Source organism: Lepidochelys olivacea, assembly GCF_965140295.1.
Source record: "Lepidochelys olivacea isolate rLepOli2 genome assembly, chromosome: 20".
Taxonomy (NCBI): Eukaryota; Metazoa; Chordata; order Testudines; family Cheloniidae; genus Lepidochelys; species Lepidochelys olivacea.
The window spans coordinates 15,824,994-15,849,994 of record NC_140430.1 but is presented as its reverse complement, the minus strand read 5'-3'; the positions used below and the strand labels follow the sequence as shown (position 1 = coordinate 15,849,994).

The window sequence follows — 25,001 nt, the reverse complement described above, 5'->3', positions numbered from 1 at the left end:
GGGAGCTGCCTGACAGCAGGGGTGTGTGTGCAGTTGCTTTGATGCTCTGAGGGTGTCTGGTGTGTCTTGTGTTCACAGTGATCTTCCAGCTCTCAGGAATCCCCCAGCCCATCAGGGAAGGGGAGGGTGAAGGTTATCAGCCCTACTTCGGAAGGGAAACTGAGGCAGAGAGTGGCAGGGACTTGCCCATGCTGTGAGTGATTCAGTGTCAAGAGTCAGGATCAGAACACAGGAGTCCTAACACCCACCCCCACCATCCTGCACTAATCCACCAGACCTCTCTGTCTTCCCCACAAATGGGAGATCAGCCCCAAAGCAGAACCACGGTTCTGGTCCTGGATCACCTTTAAGCTGGGATCTCAGTCTCCGTGATGGGCACCTCCCAGGGTGCTGGGTCTGGTTGGGCTGGGGATCCCCATGTTTCAGCATGATCAGAGCCGGGTTCTGGCTGGTTCCATTCCAGGCAGCTGTAGTCTGGATCCTGGGCTTTGATTTGGGCTATGGGGCAGCCCTGGGCCCCTAGAGAGCCCCACGGTGAGGACATGACACTTGTTAGCTGGGGGCATGAGCTAGCGGGCAGAGAAAAGTGGGCCTGAGTAAGAGTCCAGATGGGGGGTGTAACATCCCCCACCCCACAAGCCGCAGCACGGGAGCCCAGCCTGGTGCCCATGGGCTGGCTGTAGGGTCCAGGCCCTGGAACTCTGCTCCCCAAACCCAAATGTGCTGCACAATCTGGGCCTGAGCCCCCGACCCCCTCCATCTGTGGGTGCTGGGGGGGAAGCTCTGTCTCTTGCCCCCATGGTTCCCGTGCCCCACAGTCCAGGGATCCCGCCTCTTGCCCCTTCCCACATCCCCAGTGTCTTGGGGTAGATTCCCCCCACCCCCTTGGCCTGCCCCTCTCCCACCAGCCCCTGGAGCGGGGTGGGAGAGCCAGCAGGAGCTTGGGCTGCCTTTGTTCTCCAGGCTAGCTCATTCCCAGGGGGTGGGGGAGGGGGCTCCAGGGAAAGAAACAACAGGTGCCCCCTCCCCCTTCAGAGACATGAGAGCTCAGTCGGGGCCTTTAATGGCCTAGACCCCCGGCCCCCCTGCTGTGCCCAGCCTCTGCTTTGCTGGAGCTCCCTGCCTTGGCCAGGCCTCCAAGCCTTCCCCTCCTTCCCCAGCCAGGCAGGCTCAGCCCAGCTCCCCGGGCCGGGGGAGCTGGGGGGGCAGGCTCCCCAAACCCCTGCCTGGGCTGGGTTCCAGGGCCACTGCGCTGCCTGCAGCCACCCTGGGACAGCTGGGCTGAGGCCCTCGCAGACTGTGGGGCAGGAGGGGCTGCATCCCCCAACACGCTTCTAAAAAGGTTCTGGTGCCCTTGGGTCGCCCTCTGTAACTGCCCCAAAGCCACTGCTGGGGGCCCCTGGCTGCTCTTTGGGGGGGTTTTACTCCGAGGGGGGGCGGGGGTCTGTCCAGGTCCAATTCCCTCCGGGACCTGCAGAGCTGGGTGGGGCTGGTGCCTGGCCTGGACTTGTGGCATCCTGGACTAGTTTGGCTGCACCAGACACCAGCTGAATTGCCATTGCCTTTAGAGCCCTTCCCCATCTAAGCCTGCCCCATCTGCGGGATCTGCTGGCTCACTGAGCCCTCGGCCCTGCCAGCCTGCTTTGTACTCCAGGGCGCAGCCAGTTCTTGCAGACCTTTCCAGGGGAGGCCCACGCCGCACTCTCACTCCCACAGATGCAGTGCAGGGTCTCCTTGGGCTGCTTCATTTGGCCTGAGACTCTCTAGCTGCCCATTGTGTGCGGAAAGCCCAGGAGCTGCGTGTCCGTTTCCTTTCAGTATAATTATTACATAGCACCCAAGGGTCCCAAAGCACAAACCAGCTGTGAATTCAGTCACACAGTCACCTGCTAGAGGCTAGTAGAAGTGGGGCCAGCTCATGGGGCAGAAACTGAGGTGCAGTGAGGTGCCTAAGGCTATGGAGAGTCTCTGTCAGTCAGGGCTAGAACCCAGGAGTCCTGGCTCCTAGACCCCACAGCTCCAACCTACTAGACCCACCCTCCAGAGCCAGGGCTAGAACCGAGGAGTCCTGACTTCATCTCCTTCTGTAACAGTAGCCCCCACTCTCACCATGTCTCAGGTCTTGCCCAATCAGATTCTCCCTTGTGAAGTGCCCTCCCTTACTCCAGGGCTGTGGCCATTAGTGAGGGAGGAGCCTGGTGCCCTGCAAGGGCTGGATGGCACCTCTCCGCCCTGCCCCTCCACCCCATGGGGCGCCCTCCGGCTCCACAGGGATTGACCCGACACTCTCCGCTGTAGACAGAAGCTTGTTGCTTTTAACCCCCTTTTCTGTGCCCTTTGTGGGGGAGGGGGAAATAGTTTGCGGGGGGGGGGGGGGGCGGCCCTCGCCAGCAGGAAGTCAGTTGCCTTTTACAGACCAAACCATTTACCCCAGGAATTGGTGCTGGCCCTTCCTGGCTGGTAGAGTTCCCCTGGGATTAGACAAGTGGCTGCCGCTGCTCTGTGCCTGGACCCCCAGCCCCTGCTCCACTGAGGTGCTGACTGCCCACTGCAGGGCCAGCCCTGTTTGTGTGGTGACAGGCCCAGAGCCCCCAGAACTGGGGCTTTCGCGGCCAGTATGGACCCAGCCAAGCTGGACCTGCTTTCCCCTGGTGCTTGTCTGAGGGGAGCGCCCAGCAGCCCCAACTGAGATCGGGGCCCCTTCGTGCCAGATGCTGCATGGACAGACACAATCGCTGCCCCAGACAGTTCACAGTCTACAGAGACAACGAGTAGGGTGGAGACAGGAAGCAGGGTTCTCCTGCATTACTGACGGAAGCCAAGGCCCAGGTTGTGACGTGCCCAAGGTCACAAAGGGAGACCAGGCATTGAACCCCTGTCTCCTCATCCCCTGACCCACCAGCGATGGCTCAGCTCCTGCCACCCACACCTGAGCCCTTGGGGAGCTGGTGCTGGGTGCTGGGTGGGATGTGCTGCTGGGTGATGTTGAGGGTTGCCTGGCATCTCCTGCTGTGCTGGGCACAGTGTTCTCCATCTGGCCTGATGACACGAGTGTCAGGGGGCAGGTATTGTCCCAAGGGGTCCAGCAGCTTCTCGGTATGAGTTCATATGGGGAGGCTGTAATGGATCTCTGGGGTACAACCTGGAACTGTGGAACTGCTGTACCCCCTTAACACTCCTGCCTGAACTGTTCTCACACTACTATGCCAGTGACTGTGCAAGCTCATTAATTCATTTGCCACTCTGACACAGGGTAGTGGGTGTGCCGCAGCCCTTGTTAACCTGAGCTGAGATTCCACAAGCACATCAACCAAAATTACACTGTTTTAGGTAAAATATAAAACAGCTTTATTAACTACAGAGAGACAGGCTTGAAGTGACTATAAGTAGCAGGCATTGAGATCAAAGTTGGTTACCTAAGAAATAAATAATTGGTTAGTCTCTAAGGTGCCACAAGTACTCCTTTTCTTTTTGCGAATACAGACTAACACGACTGTTACTCTGAAACCTGTCATTATGAAAGGCACTGAATTTAGCCGTATGGAGTGGAAATCTATCAACTTCATGAATTTTAATTTGTTAGTCTCTCAGGTGCCACAAGTACTCCTTTTCTTTTTAAGAAATAAAAGTAGAAACACAGTCTAAACCAGGGGTGGGGAACCTCCAGCCCACGAGCCAGATCCAGCCCCCTGCTTAATTTCATTCGGCCCACGGCAAGTATCTGCGCCATGGGCTGGAAGCCCCGAGCCTCGGTGCCCCACATGGGGCTGTAGCGAGCAGCGGCTTGCCCTGCTGTGGGGGAAGCGAGGGTGCCAGGCTGGTCGGGTTGGCTGCCCCTGCAGCTGCTAAGCACAGGGGTGATCAAGAAAGTTCAGAGTCTGCATGCGCTTACCACCGCCTGCAGGCGCTGCCCCTGCAGCTCCCATTGGCCGGGAACCTGCGGGCGTTGTCCGCACACACAGTACAGAGCCACATGGTCACATCATGGGCTGCTTCCAAGAGCAGCAGGGGGCCAAGGCACGGGGGGAGCCAGCCTTAGCCCCGGCACCGACGAGGAGCCACCTGAGGTAAGCGGCGCCCCACCGGAACCTGCAACCCAACCCCCTGCCCAAGTCCTGAGCCCCCTCCCAGAGCCTGCACCCCCGCCCCAACCCCCTGCCCCAGCCCTGAGCCTGCTCCTGCACTCCAAACCCCTCGGCTCCAGCCCGGAGCCCCCTCCTGCACCCTGAACCCCTCATTTCTGGTCCCACCCCAGAGCCTAGGAGAAGCCCCGAGCCTTCCCCCCCTCCCCCCCCGGCTGTGTGTGGCCTGTAACCGATTTTTTATGTGAGTCAGTGGCTCCCAATAGAAAAAAGGTTCCCCACCCCTGCTCTAAATTCTAACTTTAACAGACTAAGCAAGATCTGAATGAAGCAGTCTCTCACCCTAAGAGATGTTACAGCAGCTGACAGTTCTCAGTACACAGGCTGGATTCCCTTCCCAGCCGGGGACCAGTCTCCTCAGTTCAAAGTCTTTGTCTTCCAGATGCTGAGATGGGGGAGGAGAGAGGCCAAGTGATGATGTCACTGTCCCTCTTTTAAACTTTCCTCCCGCTGCTAGGAAGATCCTTGCTGTGGCGTGGGTTAACCCTCACTGGGCATGTGCCCTCTCTGAGGAGTCTCTGGGCTGGCAATTGGGAGAGTGGTTTCCCCTTATCGGGCCACTGACACGTCTGGCTGGTGCTGATGTAAATCTGTCTCACTAGGTGCTCCTTTGTTGCCACTGAAAGGCCGGCTGTGGGCGTTCCCAACCTCTCAACTTATTTCAGCAACATACCCATAGCAAAACCTCAGAACTTCCTAGGATGAAAGATCTGATGGGAAATGGTGAGGGGGAAAGGTGTTTAAAGTTTTGAACAAATGTTTGACCTGGTTGCTCAGGCGCGTTTCCTAAGCGTATGTAAAGATGTCTGTGGGACCACAATGTGAAAACTGGGGATGAGATGGTGTCTAGCCAATGCCTTTGAGCAGACCCAGGCATCTCTTGAGACTAAACCACAGGAACAGGATGTTTACAAGTATCTTCGGTGCTACTGTTAAACCTCATGATAAAAAAATGTGGTGTTCGTGTTAACCCTGATGTCAAACCCTAGGAAAAGGGTGCAATATGCATGATTTTGGGGGAAAGCTCTTGCACATGCTAGGAGTGGTAAATAAGAACTCACCCTGTGTTAAGAGGCCATATGGTAATGCTGCTTCTCAGCTAATACCTGCAAGCAGGCTTGAAGCTTGTCACAGCAGAGAAACCATAATAAACCTGGTCTGCTGTATGGAAGGGGAAACTGAGGTACATCACCTCCTCGCAGGCAGTGGGGATATGCAGTTGGGTGTTTGCAAATATCTTTGTCATACCACCCCCTCTGTTTAAACTGGCTGGTTTGTTCAATACCTCTTGTGTCTTCCAGCTCCTTCCTGAACCTTAACATGTGTTCAGTTACTGGTTTTTCTTTTTCTTCAGTGTTCCCTTCGCTATGGGTTCTCAAGCCAATCGTACCTTTGGGGATTTGGTACTGCAGGGTCTAGTGATGCATCCCTCACAGTCAGTGCTGGCCCCAGCGCAGTGGCTAGGGGATGCTGTGCTGTATATTTGCCCCCTGTTGAAGCAGAGGTCAGGCCTGGGAAATCCCGGCGTCTTCTCACAAGAGCCCTTCCCCCCTCCACCACCAGCCACCTGGTCATTTGCAGTGGTTCAGCCCTGTTTCAAAGCAGGAGTCCTGGCCCCTGTTGATGCTGCCGTCCCCCAGTGGACCCGCTTCCCCAGACCCCAGCGGGTACCTGTGCTGGTCTGGTGTCTCGTCCCACCCCCCCTCCAACTGTTCTCTGCCCTCTCTTAAGAGCAAGTCCCTTTTTAAATAGCTCTGGTCCTTCTGCTCTCTGGCCCTGTCCCCTCCTGGCCTTACTGGGAACAGGCAGCCAGTGTTCGCCCGAGACCATGGCTGGTTGTTTCCTTCCTGCTGGCTTTTCCTTAATGAACGAACCCTGTCACTTTCCCATGGGAGTGTCCCAAGGACCAGCGCCCACAGCAATGCTCGGTCACTGCAGCTCTGATGCCCCCCCTAGTGCTGGGGCCAGGGAGCTGGTGCCGTAGCTGTGTGGAAGGGCCCCCTTGGAGCTGATACACTACGGCTGGCGGGGCAGGGCGGTATCGGTCTCCTGGGGGGAAGATGGGTGTGCGGATGGCATCCCAGGGGAGGGGCAAGCCTCCTGGATGGCACATTGACCCTGCAGTGAGTCTGTAGCCGGTGCTCAGCGAGGCAGCCTCAGGCCTTGGGGGAGCAGGGGAAGAGATGGGGCATCCCCCAGCTTGGTTAAGCTAATTCCTGCAGTGACTCCAGGGGGTTCACAGTGGGGATACCGGGGACAGGGGGTCTCAGGCCTGCAGACAGCGACCTCACCTGCAGAGCAATCACCAGCGCTCCGCAGACAGCTCCCACAGTCCCTTGTACCAGCCATGCCCATGGAGCATGCTGGGGGTGCTGGAGCAGTGGCTCATGGCCTGTCTGCAGGGAGCCTGGGAACTGGGAAGGGACCCTGGGGTGGCCGGGGGAGAGGGGCCCAGCCCAGCTGCTGTTTCTGACGAGGTTCTGATGAGGTTCAATAAGGATAAGTGCAGGGTCCTGCACTTAGGACGGAAGAACCCAATGCACAGCTACAGACTAGGGACCGAATGGCTAGGCAGCAGTTCTGCGGAAAAGGACCTAGGGGTGACAGTGGACGAGAAGCTGGATATGAGTCAGCAGTGTGCCCTTGTTGCCAAGAAGGCCAATGGCATTTTGGGATGTATAAGTAGGGGCATAGCGAGCGGATCGAGGGACGTGATCGTTCCCCTCTATTTGACATTGGTGAGGCCTCATCTGGAGTACTGTGTCCAGTTTTGGGCCCCACACTTCAAGAAGGATGTGGATAAATTGGAGAGAGTCCAGCGAAGGGCAACAAAAATGATTAGGGGTCTGGAACACATGACTTATGAGGAGAGGCTGAGGGAGCTGGGATTGTTTGGCCTGCAGAAGAGAAAAATGAGGGGGGATTTGATAGCTGCTTTCAACTACCTGAAAGGGGGTTCCAAAGAGGATGGCTCTAGACTGTTCTCAATGGTAGCAGATGACAGAACGAGGAGTAATGGCCTCAAGTTGCAGTGGGGGAGGTTTAGATTGGATATTAGGAAAAACTTTTTCACTAAGAGGGTGGTGAAACACTGGAATGCATTACCTAGGGAGGTGGTAGAATCTCCTTCCTTAGAGGTTTTTAAGGTCAGGCTTGACAAAGCCCTGGCTGGGATGATTTAACTGGGAATTGGTCCTGCTTCGAGCAGGGGTTTGGACTAGATGACCTTCTGGGGTCCCTTCCAACCCTGATATTCTATGATTCTATGACTCATGGCCCTTTCCTCCTCTCTTTCCCAGCAGTATCAGCATCCTCGTTGGAGCTCCCAAGGCCAACACAAGCCAGCTCAACGTCACACAGGGCGGGGCTGTCTACTACTGTCCCTGGCACCAGGGCAACAGCAGCTGCACCCCGATTGAATTTGACCAGACAGGTAAAGGGCACAACTGCCTCGTGGGGGGGAGGGGCCAGTGGGTTCAATCCAGCACCCTGGGAGGGGGTGCGGGGGCGGGTGTCAGATGTGCTTCTCCCCTTGGGCAGCTTCCTGTCAAACAGAACTGATGGACATCAGCAGAGCTGGCTGGGGGGGAGCCCAGGGCTGGGCGAGCAGGGGCCTGCGGGTCGGGATTGAGGGGCACTGGCAGAGCTGGGGGCTGGAGCCCAGGGCTGGGCTAGCAGGGGGCTGTGGGTCGGGATTGAGGGGCACCGGCAGAGCTGGGGGCTGGAGCCCAGGGCTGGGATTGTGTGGGCTGTGGGTCAGGATTGAGATTCTCTATTGTCCATGAGATGAGCTATGTAGGGGTGACACCCTGAGGCCCTAGGAAGGGTCGGGGGATCACATGGGGCTGGGGCATGGAGAATTCCCCTCCCCCTTGGGGTTTGTGCCCTTCTGACTCGTGCAGAAGGTGCCCTGTCCCCTAGGTCAGCCCCCTCTGGGTTCGGCAGCTGCCACATGAGACTCCCCAGCCCGGCCCCGTCTCCTCCCTCCCCAGCCAGGCGGTTTCTGTTGTTATCCAGCCCAGCAGCGGTGCTGAGGAGGATCAGGACCCGTTGTGCTGGGTGCCCTGGCCTGCCTGCACGACGGGAGCTGAGGGGTGGTTCTTGCTCTCGGTCACCTCCGTGTGGGGCCAGGAGCCGGCCTGCAAGCCGCTACTGCGGCCGGAGCTGACCCGGGACTGAGCCCCCGTAACCCTCACGGACCTGTCAGAGATTTTCTCTCTTGGAGAAACCTGAGCTGGGGGGAACCTGCTACCATCTCCCCGCCCCCTCTACTGGCTGGGCCCAGGGACATGGCAGTGCAGCCCCACCCTGGGGCCATGGCACCCGGCCCCCATCCCAGTGTCGTCTGCCACACTTTCCCATCCAGTCTCACAGCCCCCCCTGCTGGAGAGGCTGGGAGCTCCCCCCACAGCCCCCCCTGCTGGAGAGGCTGGGAGCTCCCCCCACAGCCCCCCCTGCTGGAGGAGCCGGGAGCTCCCCCCACAGCCCCCCCTGCTGGAGGAGCCGGGCACTCCTCCCACAGCCAGCGCTTCCAGTCTGGCTGTTCCCTGCTGTGCCCGCCCCCGGTAGGCCCCAAAGTGGATGTTTCTGCTGCTGTAGCTGGACAAGAATGTTCCCCTCTGGGGTCTCTGGCTCCCAGAATGCACTGTGCCTGCCTCCACCCAGAGCACCGCACCCCCCGGGGAGGGAACAGCCCTGTGCCCATGGAGCATTGCCCTCGTCCCCCTCCCGGCCAAGCTCCCAGCCTCCTGAGAACCTGCTACAGGTGGAGCTCAGGGTAGGGACCAGGTTGGGGTGGGGGGCAGGTCTGGGGAGGGCATCAGCCCCAGGCTAGCCCAACCCCTAGCCAGGGGAGGCTGAGCAGCCTGGCAGTCAGTGCTCCTGGTAGGGGAGAGGCCAGATTAGCTGTAACCCCAGCCACAGCAGGTGGCTCCTCTGGCCAGCCCAGCCCCCCAGCACTGCCAGGATGGGGCTGTGCTGGGGGAGTGCTGGCCCTTCCCAGCTTGGATGGTTCCTGTGCCCCCCCCCTTATCCCCCCATTATGTGTTTCCTTGCCACTTCCTGTCCCAAACGACCATCTGCTGTCACCGAGCCCCCATTAAACTTCCCATGCGCCCCACTCCAGAGGCGACTGCGTTTCCATGGCAGCCAGCCTGTTCCCAGCGTCCTCCTTGTTTTAACGGGGTCATCCCAGCTCCGGCCTGGCATTGCTTTGCGTGGGGACAGGTGGGGTGCAAAGTCCTGGTCTTGCCATGGTGGTGCGCACATCCATCCCGTTGTCGCTCCCCCAGGGTCCCTCGGCAGTGATCAGTGCAAGGCCGGGGGACCGAGCCATGGGCCGGGGGTCAGGAGGGGAGCTCCCCCCCCCACCCTCCAGTCAGGGCCATCAGGGGGAGCTGGGATCCCAGGCTAAAGGCTGTGCAGGGGGGAGGGGACCCCATGTTCCCACCCACGTGGGCAGGGCTCTGGCTCTGGCTGTCTCTCACTCTGGCCAAGGACAAATATTTACCCAGCTTTGCAAAGGGAAGCGAGGGCTTTGCGGCTGGATTGCAGAGCTGGCGCCTGGCTGGGGTGACCTGGAGCGGGGTTTCCCCGGCATCCCTGCTGGTGCCCTGGAGGGGCCGGCTTGGATGGGGCTCTGGCTGGCTCGCAGCCAGGGGATTTTCCTTGGCTCGTTGGTCGGGCCGATTGCGTTACGGCCGGAGAGCCGGACGCAGCCCAACGGGAGCTGTCGCCCCGCGCGGCTCGCACCAAACGTTGCTCTCGCTCCAGCCAGACGTGGCCCGTCTGGCTCCCGGCCCCGCTGGCAGATCCGTCTCCAGAGGATCTCCTGGCTCCGCTCCCCCATCACGGCACCCTGCCAGCAGCTGGAGCCACATGGCCTCTTGCTCTGGGGCCGTGATCCCTCACCCTGAGATAAGTGGTTAATGATGAACCACAGGTGGCTCTGGGCTCATCCACCCCCTAGAGCCAAGATGGGGCAGAGCCCAGGGGAAAAAAGCGGGGATGCAGGAGGCATGTGGGGTGGGAAAATCCCTCAAGGCAGTGTGGCAATGCGGGAGGCAGTGGGCGAAGGCAGGGGGTGCGCTGCAGGGGAGGAGGACTATGAGAGGGGGAACAACAGGGCAGATGTGGGGGAGGGGTCCTGGGGGTTACAGTATAGGAGGCGGGGGGCAGTATGGGGCTGAGGGGGCAGAGTGAGTTGCAGCACAAGTTGTGGGGGGCAGTGGGTGGGGGTAGGGGGGCAGGGGAGGGGGCAGGGTGTTGCTGTGGGTGGGGGCAAAGGTGCAGTGCGGGGGGTTGCAGTGTGAGCTATAGGTGGGGGCTGGGGAAGGGGGCAAGGAGTGTGGGCTATAGGTGGCAGGGTTTAAGTGTGTGGGTTGCAGCGTGGGCTGTGGGTGGGGGCAGAGGTGCAGTGCGGGGGTGGGGATTGCAGTGTGGGCTGTGGGGGGGGCAGGGGTGCAGTGCGGGGGTGGGGATTGCAGTGTGGGCTGTGGGGGGGGCAGGGATGCAGTGCAGGTAGAGGAGGGTATATGTAGTGGGAGATGGGGGGGTTCTTGCTTTTCCAAGAATTCACCTCTGCTTGTGTTTCCCTGTAAATCAAAGCTGAGTGAAGGCCCCTGCATGTGGGACCCACTCAGGAGGAAGGGGGGGGCGGGGGGGCTGTGGGTGGCAGCTGGGACCCGCCTGGGGCTGGCAAGGGCTGGGTGGGAGAGGAGCTACTGTCCCTTCCTGGGACACTTTGGCCAAATGCCCTCTTTCAAGACAGCTTGGAGCATGCTGCCCCTTCCCCTGTGGTGTATGCAAGGGGGCTTCCCCATGCCAGCGGCTCCCTCCCTGGTGACAGGGCCTCAGGGCCGTGCTGTCCCACACAGGGTTTGTGCCGGTGAGCTGGCTGGCGTGTTGGGTCAGCACTGCCCCAGCTCAGCCATGTATCCTAGGCCTCCCGCGGAGGCGGCAGCTGGTGCCGGTCGTGGAGCCCGGCAGTGACCACGCTTCTCCCCACAGGGTCCCGCCAACACGACTTCAGCGGGAATGGCACCGATGGGCTGACGCAGGTGGAGTTCAAATCCCTGCAATGGTTCGGAGCGACAGTGCGGTCCCACGGCAGCTCCATCCTGGTGAGAACTGAGAACGGCACCGGGGGACCCCGGCTGGTAGGGCCTGCCATGTGGCGGGCTGGGGCTCATTCGCTGCCTGGCTATGGGGCAGGGGGTTCCCGCCTGGCCCCACGCTGTGCTGGAGTAGCTAGTGTGTGGGTGGACGCCATCAGGTACCGGGGCCTCCTCAGTCGCTCGGTCTCCCCTGTCCTCAACTGCTGCTCACCCAGCTGCTCTATTCCTGCCCAGGCCTGCGCCCCCCTGTACAGCTGGCGCACCCTCAAGGATGAATCTGGCCGAGACCCTGTTGGTACCTGCTACCTGTCTGTCAGCAACTTCACCAAGTTCGTGGAGTATTCACCCTGCCGCTCAGGTACCGGCTCAGGGAAGGGGGGGGAAAGTGCTCCCTCCTGGGGCTGGGCTGGGGGGCAGTGGGTGGGAGACCCCCAAACCCCTTGGCTCCCCCAGCAGCAGATAATCCCTGCTTTAAGGGGTAATCAGGAAATCTTTCCATCCCAGGCCTCCCTCACAGCCCCAGCGCTGGGCTGGGCACATGTTCCCAGGGGATGGCGTCAGAGTGGGTGGGGACAGCGTTACCTGGGAAAGCAGGGAGAAGAGCCTAGCGGCTGGAGCAGGGGGCTGGGAGCCCAGAATCCCACCCCAGGGTGCTGGTGTCCAGGGTCAGAGCCTCCTGCCCCCCCGTCCCACCTCTCGCCCCTCATGGGTGTTTCTCTCTGCAGATCTGGACTCGGCGGAAGGGCAGGGTTACTGCCAGGGTGGCTTTAGCGCTGAGTTCACCAAGGTGAGAGGCCCTGATGCCGTGCAGCTGCGCCCCTGAGCTCTAGTAGCAGCAGAGCGCCCCCTGCCTGCTGCCCCCAGCATGTGTATGGGGGATTGCTGAGTTCCTCACCGGGGCCTCCCGCAGTCAGACCCCCCTGAGTGGGGCTAGGTCCCGGGCTGCAGGCTCTGGTACCTCCTGCCCCACAGAGCTGCGTCTCAAGCCCAGACCCACAAACAGGAACCTCCTACGGGAGCACTCCCCTAGCTGGTAGCAGGTGCAGGTCCCTTATCCTCTCTGTGGGCGCCCCCCTAGAGGGAGCATGTTCTTATGTGCAACCCCTTGCGTGTTGGGAGCTGCTGGATGCTGGGAGTGGGGCCTTGTGAGGAGCCCCCCAATACCTCCGGCCCACCCCAGTCACATCCCCCGTGCCCCACAAACAGGTCATTGCCCTGTTGGGCCAGCTGGGTGGGTCTCTGCCTGCTCTCACCCCTCCCCCCCCACTGGGTGCTAGGGCAGGTCTCTGGCGGTGTCACTCATGCCCGAGGGGACACAGAGAGGAGCAGCCCTTCCTGTGTCTCCCTGACCCCTTTGGGGGCAGCATGGGGCCCCCCTCTGCCCGTTGCAGCTGGGCCTGCAGAGACCAGCCCTGCCCCACTCTGCTATCCCCCTGTGAGATCGCTCCCTCCCCAGCTCCGGGGTGGGGGGACACTGAACCTGCTCAGTCAGCTGCCTCCCTTGTGGCCAAGGGGGGAGCGGTAGGGGTTTGGTGGGGGAGGGGTGAACCCAGTGACACTGCTGGGGATAGTCTCTTCCCTCCCCCCGACTCCCAGGCAGGATCTCACCTTGTGGCTCTGACCGGGCTCTTTGCTCTGCAGACGGGGCGAGTGCTTCTGGGAGGCCCTGGAAGCTATTTCTGGCAAGGTGAGTGCCCCCACCCCCTGCTACTGGCCTCCCCCACCGTCTTTCTCCTCCTCTCTCCCCCTGCTACTGGCCTCCCACATCGTCTTTCCCCTCCCCCACCCCCTGCTACTGGCCTCCCCATCTTCTCCCTGTTCGACCCCCTCCCTGGGGTACCACTTCTCCCCCTGTTCCTCCCCGCTGGACTCTCAGCTGCCCGCCCCATCTCCCCCCAGGCCAGGTGATCTCAGCCACGCAGGAGCAGATCAAGGAGGCCTATTACCCCGAGTATTTAATCCTGGGCACCCAGGGGCAGCTGCAGACACGCCAGGCCGCCCCCATCTATGACGACAGCTATCTGGGTGAGTGCCCCGGCTGGTGGGGGAAGGTACCCTCTGGGTGTGGGAGGGGATAGCTGAATGTAGAGGGCCCCCAGTCTTTGGCTGGTTACCCCATCTAGGTGCCTGTGGGAAGTGAGGTGGGGGTCTTGGCCCAGCTCCCAACAGACTGAGGCTCCTCACTGCAGGTTCATGGGCAGTCTCGGCCGGGAAAGACAGGGGGAATTGGGCCTTGCCCAGGGCAGTCCCTACTCCCCAGGCCTGGGTATAGGCACTGCACCTGGCCATCCTGCCAGCTTTAGGGGCTGAGACTTGAGTGCTGCTCCCCAGTGCCAAACAGACAGAAGTTCCCAAAGCCGGTCTTGCTCGCCGAGTGCTGCCCTGTGAGGGGTGCAAGGCAACACCTGCCGTGAGCTGTGGGAGATGGGGCTGGGGGTGCTCCTCGGGGGAGGGGGGCTGGGGGTGCTCCTGTTTATAGCTGGGGAAATGGAAGCTGTACTACTCTCAAGGACATGCAACAAAGTCAGGAATAGAACCCAGGAGTCCTGCTTCCCAGCACCTCCCACAGCTCCAACCACTAGGTCCTACTCCCTGCCCAGAACTGGCAATAGAACCCAGGAGTCCTGACTCCCAGCCCTACCCTGGTCCAACCACTAGACACCACTCCTCTCCCAGAGCTGAGGATAGAACCCAGGAGTCCTGACTCCCAGCCCCGCCCCGATTCAACCACTAGATACCAGTCCCTGCCTCCCAGGCCCCGCGCTCCAGCCATAGACCCTGCTGCTCCCTGGCGTGTTACAGACAGTAACTAAGGGAACAGCTCCAGGGAGCTCCTCTAGCGCAGACTCAGCCTATGGCTTGGCACAGATGGATGAGTGAGGCATGGAGAGGGACTGAAGCTTGCCAAAGTCATGGAGCCCCCGATCCCGTCACCCAGTGCCCTGTCCCAGGAACTAACCCCTCTCCGGGGCAGAGCAAAGCAGGTGAGGAGTGTTTCTGTGTGGTTCCCTTTTAATCCATCAGCCTGTCACTGAGAAGCCAGCTCCTCCTGCCCAGTGTTGATATAGGGTCTAACCAAAACAATGGGGACAGAAGGGCCAGGGGCTGAGTGGTGCTGGAGCCTAACCCCTCTGCTTCTCTCCCCATGCAGGGTATTCTGTGGCCGTCGGTGAGTTCAGCGGGGATTCTACCGAAGGTACTGCCATGCTGAGCTCTCTGGAGTCGGTGGGGAAGGGAGAGTAATTGCTGAAGCCCCCTCCACAAGTTCTGCCCCCTTTCTAACACCCCATAGATGTGGCAGGGTCAGTCCCGGGGCAGAACAAGTGCTGGTTGGAGCCCAGGTGCTCTGAGGAAGCAGTTGCTATGGAGGAGGCCAAGCTGATGCTCCTGGGTCTGGCCAGCCGGGCCAGGAAGCTGCACAGGGCAGGCTGGCTCCCACCGTGGGGCCTGGCTGGGCTCAGCATAAATAGCAGAAATGAGCGTACCATGCCACCCTGGGCAGGGTTCAAACCCAGCATCTCCAGCACCCTGCCCTCAGAGCAACTGGGTAGGCCATTACCCTGGTGGGCCAGCTGCTGTGACATGCTCGCCCTGTGTTACTTGAGAAATAGCCGGATAGCTGAGTTTGGGGTGGGTTGGGGTCCAGGGCTCTGGTTCGATCTGCCAGTCCTCCTGCACTGAGACAGTGAGTGAGCTATCAGTGGGTGAAGGGTGGGCTAGGGCTTCAGCCCCCTGGAGTTTGGGCTCTAGGATTCTCTCCCCCCGCCCCACCCCCCAAATTGTGGGTGAACTGCTTTACCCTGGGATGTGGCATTGGACAGCCCAGGGTCACATCTTCCTGGGGAGCTGGCCTGGCTTTGTCTGTGTTGTCCATCCCACCCCAGCATCGCACAGGCTGAGCTGCCCACAAGGACCCACCTGGAGCTAATGGACCCGTATCTCTTTGCTCCTTTGCAGACTTTGTGGCTGGCGTTCCCAAGGGAAACTTGACCTACGGCTACGTAAGATCCTGAGCTGGGGCAGTAGGGTGGGGGTTCTTCCCCTGGGGGCCAAGGGAGCCCCCCTGTCTCTCCACCTGGCTGCACCCAAATGCTCTGGGTCTGTCCTTTTCCAACTACATCTCTGCTAGACTGGGCCCTCCTTCCATCTGCCCTGGGAGCCCCTTGCACCAGGCTGGCTCGGGCTGTTGCTCCCAGTGCTGCTACGCCCCCCAGAAGTGGATGGTTTGGCTCCGTTCTCCTACTCTTGCTCTCACTAGCTTGACTTTGCCCCCGCATAGGGCTCTTGCACCCCAGGGGTGTCAGCAGGGTGGGGAGGCACGGTGCTCATGTCATCAGCTGTTGCTTGCAGGACAGCTGTGCGGGGCAGGGCAGGGCCTTGCCTGCCAGCTCCGGTACAAGCTCCCCTACCCCCAAGAATGGACCTTGCTAAGCCCCACAATCCTGCTGATTTGGTTGTTTCCATAGTAACTAACACACTTCCCCGGGCAGGGCTGAGGGCACATCTACAGTGCGATTAAACATCCACAGCCATTAAACATCCACAGCCGGCCAGGCCAGCTGACTCAGACTAAGGGGCTCTTTAATTGTGGGGTAGATGCTGAGCCGTCCCACCTCACAGGGTCCTAGAGCCTGGGTGCCAGCCCAATTGCTGATGTCTGCCCCACAGTTAAACAGCCCCATAGCCTGAGCCCTGCACGCTGGGGTCAGCTGGCAAGGCAGCAGTGGGTGCAGCCTAGACAGACTGTGACTGACCAAAGCCTGAGCCAAGGCCGAGTGAGGAAACAGAGGGTGGAGACGGCGCGGAGGAAGGAGGGTGGAAACAGAGGGTGGAGAAGGCCCAGCCCACCCAGGGCTTTTGTGGTCACCCCCAACGCATGTGACCCCATCACCCACTCTGTCGACATCCCAGGCCCTTCCTGTGACCTGCTCAGGAATCCTGCTATGCGGCATCATCAGAGCCGCTGCCCGGGGGCTGGCTGCTGGGTGACTGCCCAAGAACTCCCGAGTTGTGCCAAGGCCCCTCCCCAAACTCCCACAGCTTAAAGATGACAGGGGAGGTTTTAGAAGAGAGATGGGACTTAGCACCCTTGGTTCTGCTCTCAGATCTGGCAGGAGTGGGGCCAGAGGTTGGAGTGGGAGCAGGGAGGAGCTAGGTCTCAGGACCCCTGGATTCTGCTCTCTGCTCTTGGGGGAGTGGGGTCTAGTGGTTAGAGCGTGGGGTGGGGGGTATGCTAGGACTCAGGACCCCTGGATTCTGCTCTCTCCTTTGGCGGGAGTGGGATCTAGAGGTTCGAGTGGGGGCAGGGAGGTGCTAGGACTCAGGACCCCAGGATTCTGCTCTCTCCTTTGGCGGGAGTGGGGTCTAGTGGTTAGAGCGGGGGTGGGGATGAGGGCTCATGACTCCTCTCTGGTGTGGTTTCCCATCTTTTACGTGGGGAGGGCGCTTAGCTGCTGTGGGCATCACCAGTAGAGCCCCTCAGAGGTGAGGCGCCAGAGAAGTGGGAATTGGATTTTTTACCTGATAAAGTTGCAAACACCAGGTGAGATCCTCGGCCTGCGCTCTGGGTCAGCAGAGCAGTGGAGTGAGCAGGGGCTGCCGGGGCCAGAACCGTCCAGAGGAGGAGAATAGAAACCACCTGGGGGCTGGGATGGGAGTGAGTCCCGGTCAGAGTGGTTCTGCCCTGCGGGCTTGGGATGGGGACTTGGCGACCGAGCTGTGACCTGGGTCTTCTCTTGCCAGGTCACTGTCCTGAATGGATCGGACATGAAGTCCCTGTATAACTTCTCTGGAGAGCAGGTGAGCAGGATGCACTGGCCACATGAGCCAGGCCCATGTGCATGGCAGGGGCTCTTCTGTCGTCTGAGCAGGGCTTTGGAATGAGGCCACCCCGAGGGATCGAACGAGCCCCATGGGCAATGGGTGGCAGGCAATGCATGCTAGGCCCCTTGCTGGGTAGGAGCTGCCAGCTCTTCCCAGGGGGAGGGGCATGGCCCTTACCCAGATCATGTGTTACTGACCCAGAGGGCCCCTGGGTAGCACCATGGGGGTGCATGGGGCTAGAAGTGCTTCCCTTGCTGGAAATAACCCTGTCTGTGAGGGGAGAAGGGTGAATTATCTCCTGCAGCATGGGAAAAAGCCCCCTTCCCAGCATTTGTGCCAGGGCACGAGAAACAGCAGACATACCACCCAAGCCAGCGGGCAAGGGGCCTGTCACTGTTTTGGCGCGTGGGTGGCATGTTTATAGAAAGATCGTCTCTTGAGCGCTCTCCCCAGGCTGGTGGCCTCATGGCCCCAACAGCAGCAGCTGCCTCTGTAGAGGGGTGACTTTGGCTGCATCCCTGGCTGCAAAGGGGCAGAGCCCAGGGCAGTGCCACTGTCCAGAGCGGCTGGGCCCTGTCCCTTCGCATGGCGTTTAGTAGCTGGGGATGAGATGGGGAGCTGGTGCCGTGTGGTGTTGGTTCCTCACAGGCTCAGGGTATCTGCACCAGCACGGGGGGAGGGGACGACGTCTAGAAAGGGGAGCTTTGAAAATCCCTTTGTCATCCTGGCAGCATCCCTGTCTCAGGCCAGGGATCGGATGCACCAGACCCCTGCTCACCACGGGGAGTCGGCCCGGAGCCCCTGCTTCACCCCACCTGCTGCAGAGCCGGGACCAGCCCATGGCTTGGCCGAACGGGAGGGAGCCCCTGGCCCTCAGCCTTTCATGTGGGCCCCGCCCTGGGAGGTTTCCTCACTTGTGGCAGGACGGGGGAGTGGTGGGGGCAGAATCCATGGGGAATCTGCAGCCTAATTGATGAACCCAGCTCTCCCTTTCTCCCGCCCTAGATGGCGGCCTACTTTGGCTACGCGGTGGCTGCTGCTGACGTGAACAGCGATGGGTGAGTGGGGCCCTGCTAGCTGGGGTCTGTCTGTGCCATTACTGGGGGTTGACGGATTAAGGGGGGCAGTTGGGTCAAGCAGAAAAGGGCTGGGCTGTGTTGTGGGGGAAGGGGGTTCGGCATCGGAGGCATAGCAGTGTGTGGGGGAGGGGAAGCACATGGGGGTCTGTGTAGTGCAGGGGTGGGGGGGGGGGCAGGGCTCGGAGCCCACTGACCCAGCAGCATCCCCTGTCGTAGAGGATGGGACAGAGCAGCATCCCTGACCCCAGTTTCCCCCGCTCCCAAGTGCTGGGTCACACACTGGGAGAACCCCCTCTACCCCCAAAACCCTTTTGCTTCATTGCAAGATATGGCCTGCTGAGAGACATCCTCACCCTGCCCCCACCATGGCCTTGGTTGCGTGGAGCAGGAGCAGGGTAGAGGGTGGGAGTGGGGTAGGCGGGAGCAGGGCCTGGAGTGGTGTGTGAGAGGGGGTGGGGTCCGGGGGGCTGCATGGGAGCAGGGGCCAGGGGGTGTGTGGGTGGGAGCGGAGCCGGGGGGGGCGTGTGTGGGAGCAGGGGCCAGGGGGTGTGTGGGCAGGAGCGGGCTCCAGGGAGGGCGGAAGTGGGGGTGGGAGTGGCAGCTCCTCTCCCCTCAGCCCTTGGCTCCTGGCGCCTCCTGCAGCAGGCCCAGATCTGATTTGAACACACACCCCCTGCTCGTGCCCACCCTCCCACACGCACACAACTCATCCCCCGGTGTGCGTGTGCCCTCCCTCCCACACGCACACAACTCCTCCCCCTGCTCGTGCCCTCCCTCCCACACGCACACAACTCCTCCCCCTGCTCGTGCGCGTGCACACACCCCACCCCCACCCTCCCGTGCACACCTATGCACACACCCTCTGTGCGCGCACACTCACAGGGCTACGGGAACCCCAGAGGATCCTAGCCTCTGGGTCTCACTAGGTGAAGGGGATGGAGCCTGGTGGCAGTGCTGGAGCCAGGGGGTCGGCTTCTCCCCAGCCCCATGGGGGAGCGGGTTGCTCAGCCAGGGCTGTGTGGCCTTTTCTGCCTAGGCCAAGGCTGCCAGCAGGGACCTGGTTAGCACCGCATGGGACAGGGGTTGGGGATGCGGACATCTCCCCACTGGGCTGCACCCTGGGTTCACCCCTGGGCCCCCCTGGCAATGACTGGGTGTGTCTGCACTGCAGTCAGATACCCGCCCCTGCCGTTGTCTCCAGCTAAGGGGCTGTTTCGCTCGCTCTGGGACCCTCCCGCTGCACAGGGCCCTAGAGCCCGGGCTCCAGCCCGAGCCCCAGGGTCTAACCCGCAATGAAACAGCCCCTTAGCCTGAGCCAGCTGGCACAGGCCCGCCATGAGTGTTTAATTGCTGTGCAGACATACCCTGTGGGGCCAGGTGACCCTGCTCTGTGCCCCAGCCCCATAAAGGGACTTGGCTCCCAAGGCTGGAGGTGTTTCATCTGCCACGGGCAGGTGCCTGTGGCCCCAATCCAGCTGCCTTCTCAAGGTTCAGGCCGGGCGACTGCATGGTACCTCCAGCAGGGGCTGGGATGGCAAAGAGAATGTCTGAGCTCCCACCACAACACAGCTGTACCCACACATGCCAGCATGAGACACACGTGCAGCTGTTGCCATGCAGCTGCCCTCTCTGTCCTCTCCTGCAGGTGTTAACTGGCTGTGGAAGAGCTTTAAAAACTCACATGAAGTGGCTGTCCTTAGGTTTCAGAGTTAACACGACACAAATGGTTTTTTTTAAAAAAAGCTTTCTTCCCAGCTGTCAGGGCGAGAGGCTTTATAGCAAATGGCTGTTCGGGTTCTGCAGCATGTTGGTGGCAAGCCCCAGGGCCCCAAGTGGGCACTGGGAAATCAGGACTCCAGGGTTCTGGTCTCAGCTCTGGGAGGGAGTGGGGTACAGTGGTTTGGAGCAGGGGTCTCGTGGAGTGTCAGGACTCCTGGGTTCTAGTCAGGGCCCCGTCACGCCTGACATGTGGTGAGTTGTGGCGGGGGCAGTTCTAGGTGGCTTGTGGGCCCGGAGTGGAGAGGAGGCACTGTGGGGGAGGGATTGTTGGAGAGTGAGTGCACCCCACAGTGGCGGCTCCCCTCCCATGGGGCTGGGCTTGGCTCCCTGCTCCAGCATGCGGGGTTGCAGCATCATTTGGGTCTGGCCTGGCCACCCCTCCAGCAGGTTGCGAGGCCCAGAGGGGGAGCCAGGCTCAGCCTTTTGGGCAGGAGCCCCCGTCGTGGGGTGAATGTGAGGCGGGCTCACTCTCCAAACACCCACGCACACCCCAGGCTCCTCTCTGCCCAGGGCCAGGGACAGGGCTGCGGATGACCTGGCTGCTGGAGCAGCACCACCAAGCAACAGTGTGCTGTGAATGTCGCCCCCTGCTGAACATGTGGTGGAAGGACGAGTTACCCACCGGCTCGGCAGCCCTCAGTGCCCCTCTGGGCCTGTCGGCTGCTCTAGCATGAGCACAGATTTGAAGCCCCTGCTCTCTCTTTCTCTCTCCCCTCCACCCCGAAGCCTGGACGACCTGCTGGTGAGTGCCCCGCTGTTCATGGAGAAGACAGAGGACGGGCGGGTGCAGGAGGTGGGCAGAGTCTACATCTACCTGCAGCAGCCCCGCGGCATGGAGCCCAATGCCTCCATGGTGCTGACCGGGCACCAGGAGTTCGGCCGCTTTGGGAGCACCGTCGTCCCACTGGGAGACCTGGATCAGGATGGCTATAATGGTTAGCGCACATGCGCGCGTGTGATTGTCGCCCCCTGCTGGCTGCAGCCGACACGGGATTTAAGCTAGGCATGTGCGCTGGTGTAGTTTGACCACTCCCTGCCGCGTGTCAGGGGCCCGGTGCTGGAGCCCCCTGCCGGGTGGAATTACCAACTGTGGAGACCCAGCGGCCCTCGCCCACCTCGGAGGGCAGGAGTGTGAGATAGAAACCAGGGGCAGGGTCAGTCCCTGCAGCCCTCGCTGCCTGGCATTGAAAGGGATGGCTCCATGGATGAGCTTGGCTCCTGGTGGCTGGCCGTCTTTCCCAGCCATAAACCCCTAGGTCCGTTTCCCTGCTGCCTGTGCTGGGGGCAACGGATGGGAGCGGGATCTGGCTCTTTCAGGGTGCTTCACACTCCTCTGTTGACCTTGGTGTTTGTCTCCCCTCCAGACATTGGCATCGGGGCGCCGTTCGGCGGGGATGCGCAGCAGGGCGTGGTGTACGTGTACAATGGACAGGCAGGCGGGGTGAACACCCAGCCTTCCCAGGTCCTGAAGGGGCACTGGCTGCCCAGCCGCTCGCCTGACTTTTTTGGGTTTGCCCTCCGCGGAGCCAAGGACCTGGACGGAAACGGCTACCCAGGTGAGGGCTGGCGCAGGGGAGACTTGGCTCTGCCCCCTGTGACTGCCTGGTCCTCTAAGTCCCCATGGGGGGTGGGGTGTCAGCCACCTGGTCCCCGGGAGAAGCAGCCAGCATCATGACTCTGAGCACAGATCGTGCCCGGTGCCTGAACTGGCTATTTGGAGGCTGCACTGCTCTCTGTCTCCAAGAGGAGGCGCTGTTCCTGGCAGGCTCCATTCCCTTGCCTGCCTGTCCCTGTCTCCATCCCTGGTTGGCTCTGGGCTCCCCGTTCTTGCCTCCTGCACCCTCCCCTCCCCCAGTTCTAGCAATGTGCATCTGGGACAAGTGATGCTTCTAGCGCCTCCTGCTGGGATGCGGTGCCCGTCTCTCCCCAGGGGGAGACTACACTTGACAGCTGCTGGGCTAGCGCAGCCTGGGTGGGTCCCTGGGCCAGGCTGAGGTGCTGCGGATAGCTTAGTGCCAGTTGGAACGGTGCTGAGTGCCATGGGATAACCTGCCACTCGCCTGCCCACCTTCCTCCCATCCCCCTGGCAGCGAGCTCCCTGCTCGCTCCCCTCTGGCGCAGACCCTGCCCTGTCCCCCTGGCAGCGAGCTCCCTGCTCGCTCCCCTCTGGCGCAGACCCTGCCCTGTCCCCCTGGCAGCGAGCTCCCTGCTCGCTCCCCTCTGGCGCAGACCCTGCCCTGTCCCCCTGGCAGCGAGCTCCCTACTGTCTCCCCTCTGGCGCAGACCCTGCCCTGTCCCCCTGGCAGCGAGCTCCCTGCTCGCTCCCCTCTGGCGCAGACCCTGCCCTGTCCCCCTGGCAGTGAGCTCCCTACTGTCTCCCCTCTGGCGCAGACCCTGCCCTGTCCCCCTGGCAGTGAGCTCCCTGCTGTCTCCCCTCTGGTGCAGACCCTGCCCTGTCCCCCTGGCAGCGAGCTCCCTGCTCGTTCCCCTCTGGTGCACATCTACCGTCCCCCTGGCGATGAGCTCCCTGCTCGCTCCCCAGCACTGATGGAGCCCTGCCCATATGCTGCTTCCCCTTCTCTGTGGGCTCTGGCTGCTAGGGATGCTGTCCTGCCGCGGGATCCAGCTGATCTGTGTGTGTGTGTTTGCCCTGCAGACCTGATCGTGGGTGCATTCGGAGTGGACACGGCCGTGGTGTACCGGTAGGTGCTGTTCCTCTCTTGGGCTCTTTCCTGGGGATTTGGGGGCTGGTTCCAGGAGCCCACACTGTGTGGGTCAGCAACGCCAGGCCTGACCTCAGCCATGGGCTGTGGGAATCTAAAGACAACGCTGCCCCAGCCCACCATGGTGTTTCTGCACACCGGGTCCTTGTGCCCACCTAACCGTCTGCCCCCGCCCTATGCTGGCTGCCCCCAGCTGGAGGTTACCCAAGCGGTGGTCCTCTCCAGCCAGCTTGGAACTTGTTTCCTAGGGTGTTGGCAACACTGGGGGATGGCATGGGAGCCAGCCTGAGCCATGGGCATCCCCGGCTCCTGGCTGGCATCGCTTTGGGCATGGCGGGGAGGGGAAGCAGCTGCTCCGGGGATTCCTGGCCCAACTGGCTCAATCTGGAGTCAGATCCTCTCTTGTGTGAATGGCCCAGCCCTAGAGAAGCATGGGGCTGATTGACACCAGCCGGGGAGCCAGCCCCTCTGCAGGCAGAAGAGACAGCGTCCGAGCTGTCTGGCCCCATTTCCCATCACCCCTTCAGGGTCAGCCCAGTCCCAACCCTCCTTTAGTCCCTTCAGGCTGTGAATATAGCGTGTGACCATCTTCCCTGTCATTCCTGCCCCCCCGTCCCCCCCCACAGAGGCCGCCCCATCGTCTACGCCAGCGCCTCCCTCAACATCTTCCCCGCCATGTTCAACCCTGAAGAGCGATCCTGCACGCTGGAGGGCACCGACGCCCACGTGGCCTGGTAGGTAACACACCCCCTTCGAGATGTGCCCTGCCGGCAGGGGGTGGAGAGCACCGGGCGGGGCTCAGGGCCTCCCTCCAGACAGGCGCTGCTTCCATCGACTTCTTCTGACGCAGCTTGCCTGTCTGAGAGTCTCGGCTGAGGTGCCTGGCTGTTGGGTTCTCCTTCGCTTCTTGCCCTGCACTGCCGCATCTGTGGTTAAACAGCTGTTGCATCCCACCCCAGAGGTGGCTGCACTGCAGTGTGGGGTGGTGGGGAGCGCACCCTGTGCATAGTGTGCATGAGGACCCGGCAAGGCAGACGGCCCCAGCCCCGTCAGCGGGACTAAGCGGGTGTCGGGCAAATAGCGTCTCCTTTTAGCTTTTGTTATGAACTCCAGTGCTGGGGCTGGCCTCACTGAAACACTGCCAATGAACTCCGCTCTGGGGGGGGACCCCCCCCAACAGCCCCCTGGGTGTAACCTCGCGTAGCTGCATAGGGCGTGTGTGAATTGCCCCCTGCGGCTCGTTGGTCTCACTCCAGGGAGGCGTGGGGGGTTAATGTCCCCCGGGCCTGCTGGGGGTTTGTTTATCGCAAGCTATTTATCCGTTGCTCAGCAACAGGGGCTGCTGGCAGCCTGCCCTCCCCTTCCATGAATGAGCGATCGTGAGGCACTTGCAGCCAGCTGAAGGGAGCTGGGGCGCTGGCTGTCCGGCCTGGACCTTGGGGCTGCGGGCAGGGCAGCTAGGGGGAGGCAGCTTCAGCCCTGGAGTGGGGGCAGATGGGGGATCAGCATTAGAAGGGGGGAGAGGGTGGGGAGGGGTATCGGCAGTGGTGGTGGGAAGGATTGGCAGGATCAGCATTACAGGGGGTAGGGCGGCAGGAATGCCTCAAGGGGCCAGTCAGGTGCTGCTCCTGATGCCCCTATGTGCTGTAGCAGCCCTCCGCACCCTTCACCCTGGGAAGGATTTGACCTGAAGAATCCCCTCGCTCTGATTATGATCTTGCTCCCACCTCCAGTGGTTTGCTTGCCTTTGGGGTTAACGATTAACCAGGGGTTCCTGGTAGCCAGCTCACAGCTGCACCAAGGACAGGGTGCGAGATTGGGATAGGTCCGTAACTCCGGAATTGGGGGGGCAGCAATCTGAGGGCTATTTGAAAGTGGGGAGGCGGCAGCCCTGGAGCTGTCACTGGCTCTGGGGTAACTGAAGATCCTGGGATCTGGGTTCAGGGCTCCAGGGCTCTCCCCCTTGGGTCTAGCTGTCGCCCAGCCTTGGGGCAGCCCAGGTCTGGTAGGAGCACAACTTGTGGCCATAGTGTAGACCAGGGGCCCCGTGCCCATTCGCAGCCCTGCCAGTGACTCTGGCCGGATCAGTTCCCTGCTCTGTGCCTCAGTTTCCCTGTTGCACCATGAGGAGGGCGTCTCTCTCCATCCACCTTCCCAGAGGAGTGGGTAACTAAGGGGAGGGCAGAGCCCGGGACTTGGGGTCAGCGCTCCTACGTCCTGCTCCTGGCTCTGCCACTGACCATCTGCACCAACATGGGTTGCCGGGTCTGTACAGGGCTCCCGAGCCATTGTCCCTTCGGTGGGTAAGTTCTGCCCCTGTGCTGTTTCTGGCAGGGCCCT

General features: G+C 61.3%; 1 protein-coding gene across 2 annotated transcripts in view; it reads left to right on the top strand.

Annotated features, from left to right (window-relative positions):
* ITGA5 (integrin subunit alpha 5) overlaps positions 1 to 25,001 on the top strand; it is a 50,304-nt gene that overhangs the window by 7,519 nt on the left and 17,784 nt on the right. The window contains exons 2-15 of one of the 2 annotated variants that reach the window (XM_084610395.1): positions 7,445 to 7,575; positions 11,151 to 11,263; positions 11,492 to 11,615; positions 11,983 to 12,044; positions 12,899 to 12,944; positions 13,157 to 13,282; positions 14,409 to 14,453; positions 15,215 to 15,258; positions 17,000 to 17,056; positions 18,086 to 18,138; positions 20,665 to 20,873; positions 21,303 to 21,494; positions 22,595 to 22,640; positions 23,288 to 23,395. In XM_084610395.1, the coding sequence (XP_084466521.1) occupies positions 7,445 to 7,575; positions 11,151 to 11,263; positions 11,492 to 11,615; positions 11,983 to 12,044; positions 12,899 to 12,944; positions 13,157 to 13,282; positions 14,409 to 14,453; positions 15,215 to 15,258; positions 17,000 to 17,056; positions 18,086 to 18,138; positions 20,665 to 20,873; positions 21,303 to 21,494; positions 22,595 to 22,640; positions 23,288 to 23,395 (1,356 nt within the window). Of the gene's footprint in view, positions 1 to 7,441; positions 7,576 to 11,150; positions 11,264 to 11,491; positions 11,616 to 11,982; positions 12,045 to 12,898; positions 12,945 to 13,156; positions 13,283 to 14,408; positions 14,454 to 15,214; positions 15,259 to 16,999; positions 17,057 to 18,085; positions 18,139 to 20,664; positions 20,874 to 21,302; positions 21,495 to 22,594; positions 22,641 to 23,287; positions 23,396 to 25,001 lie in introns of both variants that reach the window. The other variant, XM_084610394.1, reaches the window with a different exon arrangement.